This window comes from Malus sylvestris, chromosome 13 (genome assembly GCF_916048215.2).
Source record: "Malus sylvestris chromosome 13, drMalSylv7.2, whole genome shotgun sequence".
NCBI classification, from domain to species: Eukaryota; Viridiplantae; Streptophyta; class Magnoliopsida; order Rosales; family Rosaceae; genus Malus; species Malus sylvestris.
In genome coordinates, this window is record NC_062272.1 from 28,346,968 (window position 1) to 28,354,090 (window position 7,123).

Here is a 7,123-nt window from a genome sequence, read left to right on the forward strand (position 1 = left end):
AATTCCCTTAACTCATCTTGAACCAATCTTTAACATAAATTTATACCTGGCAACAATTCAATAGTGAACCTCATATCTCTGCCTGAAGGCAATCCAGGTATACTTTCAAGGAAGACATCAAGAAAAGTCTAACCCCTTTAACATCCTTCACACTACTCCGAGCAACATCATTTAGCATCACATGAGCTAAGTATTTTTGGGCAGCCTTTCAAAACAATCTCTTTGCTTTCACAGCATAAATAATGGCTGAACTCACTTCACTTTGCATACTTACAAAAGTAATCTCTGGTCATCTAGATCGATGGAAAGTACTGGTTTCCCGTAACATTCCGTCTTGTCACAATTATAACCAACCAATCTAATGGAAATAATTTAACCGACACAATACATACTCTATTACTACTAAGCATTCTGAATAAGTACAATACTAACATAAAATAACCTACCGGTTTGCTTGCTTAACGAATCCACGAATAAGTTATTAATATTACGGTCTGCAGCCCGCAATACTGATAAATCATCGTTGTCTCGATAAGTAGGCAACCACTCTCAAAGATATAACATTACTATTTTGTCACTCAATGCAAAATACATACACTCGTCTCAACTACATTTATTTACTACTCTCAAGGTAATAACATACATAATAAGAAATATATCAGCCGAAGTCAACTAGAATGACCAATACGGCTGATTCAACTCTTATCTCAATAATACATCGGCCGGATCCACTCCGCGTGGTCGGTACAACCGAGCCTATAACTCACCAATTTCTCATGTGTCAATCGAATCCACTTCTCATGGTCTGTACGGCTGAACATATAACTCATCAAATCTCTCTGTACTCACGGTCAATCCGACCAAACTACTAAATCCATAACTCTGCTGAATCAACACTATGATATCATGGAAAATTGTTGAGTACAACTGATTCTAGGGACGATTCACAATTCTGTGTCCCCTCTGTTCACATAAACACATTCATTAATTTCACATTTCCCAAAGTGTTAATTTTGTACCTGCTGCACCAAGGTACATTTCCCTTACTCGAGACACCTTGTCTCTAAAATCTGGGATTACCAGTATATCCATCAATTCGCCTCTGACCAGTGGCGTTAAAACCTCTGCTGGAAGAATTAACTCTAGCTTCACTTCTTTTTAAACTCTGAATCCTTCGATATTCTTGATATGACGAATCATTAACTTTATCGTCTTCTTTTAATTCCCAATCTTTTCTTATTCTTCTTTATTCTCGTTGCTCATGTTCTCAGAGTCCTCAAGACTCAACAGCATCTCGTATATTCCTGGTAAGAAGTACAATGGATAGTGGTCACCCAAAATACCACTTCCCTTTTTGCCACCCAGCTTAAAACAACATAACACCTCCACCAAATTAACAACAATATCTGGATGGAACGAGGCAAGTCTGAAAACTTTCTATAATATCCCTCGATCATCACCTTCCTTGTCTCATATTTGTAAACTCTTGTTTACTACCATCGATAAATGCCAGAGGGATAAACTTTTCCTTAAACAAGTCCTTAAACAATTTTAAATCGGCTGATTCCTCTGGTGACAACAATTAACAATCCTGTTTCCACCAGGATACAAATTCATACTCAAAACCAGGTAGTCGTCTCGACCCCCTGTCAGAAGGAAGATTCCTTTGACTTGCATAATCTGAAACATCTTTTCCAAATGGTTAAACCGTTACTTCGTTCCCTCAGGTTCATCATTTCATAAGGTGATTCAAATTCAACTCATAACCCGTCTTAAAATGTCCCTTTTTATAATAGACTGAATCACCATAATAATAGTTTCCCCTAAACCGCTATATTAGGGAGACTAAATTCCTCTAACTAAGTGGCTTGCTACGAGGCGGTGTAGTTCTGACAGAATTCACTAGAACTTCTTAAAATGTCCAAGATTGCAACCATGCTCTGATACTAACTGACACACCCCGTCCCGAAGGAGGGCATGCTGGCCGTCACGTGAGAGTGACGTAACCATTTGCACAGTACGGAAGCTTTAAGATACAATTTATAAGTTGATACACCCGAAGGTGAGTCCTAATTTTGTCCAATCTGTCAGAACACCGTCGAATTCCTCGTAGTCACCACACCTTTGTGATTCCTGAACCTGGAGGGGCGCAAAACCAAAATTGAGTGGGTCAGTAAAACAATTCTTTTCCAAATCCAAACATTTCTCAAAACGTTGTAACCCCTCTCCGTAAAACTTGTATACTTTCCCAGAAATGTAAAATATAAATATACATATATATTCTCAAAACTTCATTTTTACTATCTCAACTTTATCTCTTTATCAATCATGCCATGCCATGTCTAATTCAACAGTTAAGTATGGATGCATCAACAATAATCATATCAGGTGCAAGAAAGTAATCAACCGGAGGCCCTCTAATAGCCTGTACGGTTGAACCTAGAGCTCAAAATCTATCACTCTCACTCTACCAGAGTCACCTCTGTGACCTGTCCGGCCTTCTGCACACAAGTTACGCTCTAGTGCTTTCTCATAAATCATCTGTGCACGTAATCTAAGGTCACCCACCAGTCGAAATCTCACTAACACTCTTCGACTGGCCCGTCGCACCCACTCCGCGTGGACTGTGCGACCAGCATCTACTTGGATCCAAGGCGAGCGTGCGATGCGGTGAATACTATAAGCACTAAACCATGGTGCAGGATTTGAGCTCAATATATATCAACATCATCATAACAGTATTTAAATACTCACCTGATACTCACCTGTGCGTCCGCCGCACCAATTCATACATATGCATCATATTTCAATTCATATCATTTCATGCATGGCAATTCGATTCACATTTCTATATACTTTTCATATACTTTCATGCATGACATTTCAACTAATATATCTCATATACTTTTATACATTTTCATTAAAAGCATAATTTCATGCATTTTCAATTTCTGGGAAACGGCAAGTATATATGTATACGGAAAACAAAACTGCCCACTCACCTGGAGTTCGCCCTACAACTCCCTAGCACAATACGCCAAGGCGTCATGACGATCGCCGCCTAGAACAGTAATCAAATCCAACCTCAGAATTCATATCGATAGAATGTATAACTTATATAAAATACGTCACTACGTTGATCGATCCGGAAGATCTGCCACTCAGATTTTAAATCCATAACTTCCAGAGGTCCACAATATATCTCTAGGATAACATCCTAAAATTTCACTACCATCCAACGGTCGGATCTCCGTCAATTTCCAAAACTAAGTGACGGTTAACATTTTATTTTATGAACTTACAATTCCAATTCCGGAAGATCCGTAACTCGGATTCCCAATCCGTAAGTTCCAATAATCCTCAAATATTACGTATTACAACGTATCAAAGTTTGGTAATGATCCAACGGTCGGATCGTCAATTCATATTTTCACCTAAATGCAAAAACTATAAAACGTTATTTGAACACCTAACCAACAATCCTTAATAACTTTCTCATACGGTGCTCAATTTGGGTATATGAATATACCACAGTGATCTACTCGACGTCACGGACGTCGACATATTTTTAAAATAATTTGTTACTGTTGCACGCGCCCCCACGCGCCAAGGAAGGCACGGGTCCACGCGCCCCCACGCGCACCTTCTTCTTCCTTGGGTCGCCGGACTGGTTTTTCCGGCGGCCGTTTTTCAAATTGCCATAGCTTTGTCATTTCTCAACGAAATCAAGTGATTCAAAAACGAAAGTTGTAGCCCTTGACGATACAAAGAGAATGATACCTTGCACAACACCTAGTTCGCCGTGGTTTGGCCGGAAACTGCCTCGAAAGCCTCGGAGGTCGCCGGAAACTGGGTATTTTTCAAATGAGTATAACTTCTTCAATACGCAACGAAATTGAGTGAAACAAAAAGGAACGTTGTAGTAATTGACGAGACGAAGAGATTGATACCTACCTCGACTCCTAACTCGCCGGGGATTCGCCGGAAAACGCCTCGAAAGCTCCGGCCAAAGTTTGAACTTGTCGATCTCTGTGTTCTTACGTCCAAAAACTTCCAACAAAGCACTCCGAGCTTTCTTGGGACCTCACTAAGCTTCCTACAAGCTTTTTTTAGCCTAAAACGTAACCATTTAAAAGATCATGAACAGTGCTCTTCACGGGAACTTTGAAACTAGGGTTTTCCGAAGCAAAACTTACCTGAAATGGATACCATCGTGATCGTGAAGTCTTCAGGGTTCCAATGGTGGTCTTAGATTCGTCGTTGGTATAGATTTAGGGTGGTTTTGTGGTGGTCCGTGTGAGTTCGAAGGAGAGGGAGAGAGAACTGAGAGTTTCGTGAGGGAGGAGAGAGAGAGAGACAAGGTACGGGAATTAGGGAAGGTTTTGAGGTGTGGGGATCCCACGTGTCCAACTCAATCCAAATTGTTAAATTTTCACCCCTTAGTTCCGTTTAAGGGCATTTTCGTCTTTTCACGTCCTCGGAATTAAAATTCCGGGACGGGCTGTGACATATACACTATAACTATTGTATTTTATGGTAAGTTTTTTTAGTAGTTTGAAAAATTAAAATCATCAAAATAACTTTTTTCTTAACGGGCTACGTGCGTGTCACCCTTGTGTAAACCTGCTCAAGTCCTGTCATTAACAGGTTCGTATCGTATTGACTCAAAATCTATTATTTTCGTGTCATTTACGTGTTGTGTAAATAAGTTTTGTAAGAAATTGTCAGGTATAATAATATGAAGAATGGATGATTTTCTTAATATTTTATGTTTCCTCTTATTAATTTAGCAATTCAATTTGAACTCTCAAGTTCCTAGTTGATTTGTTCCTATTATAACCAAGAATTTGGTTGACGAAACTTTAAAACGGGCCCGGCCTAGTCCCTTTAAATTTGGATCCGACCCGGCTGTGCCCCGTAGTTACCATTAAAGTTGGTTATAAATAAATCGCTATATTAAAAGAAAAATTATATATAAATTGCCACTTAGTATTACGATTTAGTGATATTTCTCTTCATTTGTAAGAAATCTTAGGTTCAAGTGGCACGAAATGCGAATTTAAACCACTCTATTACTAATCTATTGTGAGACTAAGTTTACTTAATATTCCTTGGTATAGATAATACCATTTATTAAAAATAAAATAAAAAAGGGCTGAGGGCATAAATGTACTTGAAAAATACCAACACTTTGCAAACAAAACCATAAAATAAAGACGATCCCCATACCATACATCTGAAATCTGAACAAGAAATATGATTTACACGTGCTTCGCGCCACTACAATGCTTCCATGTTCCCCACCATCCAACCGTTCGTTTAGTTCATCCCAACGTCACCTCTCCAACCCCATCATCGTTAATCACAACTAGAAGGGGAGCATTATCCACTACTTTAATCTCCACCACATTATTCACGCTGACACCTCCTTCAAAGTCCGCCACCATACCCGAATTCTCAGAGCTTCCAAACTCCGGCGGGGTCAAGGCTCTGGACCTTCGCCTTGGTGATGGTCAAGTACCCGCCGATGGCGACCAGGTTATTTTTCTCTCCCTTATCCATAATATGTGCAGGCGTGAATGTGTGTATACTTATAAGGTTATAACACTGAGATAAGGGGATGTTGCGTATGTGGCTGTATGGCAATGACAATCTGCACATTTTGTCTTTAAATATTTCTTATTTGGGCTATAATCGTAGCAATATTTCCTTATACCACGAATTTAGTTTTAGTCAATGTAGTCTAATAATAGTTGCTCTTGTTCTCCAATTATGTTCTGTGCTGCACTTGTGGTCCTTTTCACAAGTTTTGGATTGGATACTAGGATAATCTGAAGGCCTTTAGCAGTGATTGGAACGGAATGTGCATATCCAATTATCCATCTAAATGTTTACACTTTGATTGTGAAGGTTTTTGTTCATTACTATGGAAGATTGGCAGCAAAACAAGGATGGCGATTTGATTCGACATATGATCATAAAGATGAAAATGGTGAACCAATTCCTTTTGTGTTCGTGATTGGGTCCGGCAAAGTAAGTCCTCGTCATGTCAATATGATATCCTTGTGTTAGTATGACTACCACCTTTGGATTATATTTATCTGTCAGATTAATCTCCACTGTGATCTTAACAATTAATAGAGTTGTTTCAGTGCTGCAGCTTATATTCATTCATGTGATTTGATATTTCATATAAGATTAAAATAAGTAGGTCTCTTGAATTTGGGAAATCCTGTAAATCAGGAAGCCCGAAGGGAAGTTTCGTTGACATATTCTATTTTGTTAGTAGTTGTTATCGGTCTACATCTATTGGATATTGTACTGTGCTTCAGTTTCTACTACAGACTTGTGCAGATAAATGTGTTGATCTTTGAAAAGCTTGTTCAGGTCATTTCAGGGATTGAAACAGCAGTTAAATCTATGAAAGTGGGTGGTGTTCGTCGGGTTGTTATACCACCATCCCAAGGGTATCAGAGCACGTCACAAGAACCTATACCACCTAATGTAATTCCTCTGCATCTTCAAGATTATTTCTTTTAGTCTGTTCTCTTGGTAAATTTATTCTTAAACAGATGTATACACATCTTAATCGAACAAAATAGAGACTACTTACGCCACTCAGAAGACCTTTTGCTTGTTTGTTTTAATAGTCTGCTATCTCTGTGTGTGTGTGATATACTTGACACATCATATATGTCATACATGTAACTTTGAATGAGTAGATGGATAGATAAACAACGACTTGCCTACTTTGTACTGCGATTAAAATCCAACGATTCCAACCTAATTCCGCCCTTGTTACTCAACTCTGAGGGTTTGTTTTCTTTGTCTTTCCTCAGATTTTTGACAGACAGAGACTGTTTACAACCATTTTTAATCCAACTCGTCTTGCTAATGGAGAAGGATCAACATTGGGGACTCTCGTGTTCGATATTGAGTTAGTCAGCCTGAGGCATCAATGAGATCACCTTTTATCCCGAGCAGTACTAATAGAATTTTACGGCTTAATTCTCATGTATTGCATAATTTGATATATAAGTACATACAGTCCTTGTTCTCCAAGGAAACAAAAAAGGACACAAAGAAATATCCTTCCTAATAAAGGACTCTAATATTTACACAA

At 38.8% G+C, this 7,123-nt stretch overlaps 1 protein-coding gene and 1 long non-coding RNA gene across 8 annotated transcripts in view; one reads left to right on the plus strand and one right to left on the minus strand.

Moving 5' to 3' along the window:
• The window catches only part of LOC126596185 (uncharacterized), an 87,841-nt gene extending 83,463 nt beyond the window's left edge, over positions 1–4,378 (minus strand). For 3 of the 7 annotated variants that reach the window (XR_007613899.1, XR_007613900.1, XR_007613897.1), the window contains exons 1-4: positions 4,197–4,378; positions 3,955–4,114; positions 3,781–3,849; positions 3,003–3,061 (exon numbers count right to left, since the gene is read on the minus strand). This is a non-coding gene — a long non-coding RNA (uncharacterized LOC126596185). Of the gene's footprint in view, positions 1–1,951; positions 2,140–2,666; positions 3,062–3,780; positions 3,850–3,954; positions 4,115–4,196 lie in introns of those variants that run through there. The other 4 variants (XR_007613901.1, XR_007613898.1, XR_007613896.1 and 1 more) reach the window with 3 other exon arrangements.
• Positions 4,379–5,220: 842 nt separating this feature from the next.
• On the plus strand, positions 5,221–7,123 carry LOC126596182 (peptidyl-prolyl cis-trans isomerase FKBP17-1, chloroplastic). The gene is made up of 4 exons (XM_050262698.1): positions 5,221–5,538; positions 5,911–6,033; positions 6,388–6,504; positions 6,840–7,123. The coding sequence occupies exons 1-4, from the start codon at positions 5,257–5,259 to the stop codon at positions 6,960–6,962; spliced, it is 645 nt and encodes a 214-aa protein (XP_050118655.1). The 5' UTR covers positions 5,221–5,256; the 3' UTR covers positions 6,963–7,123.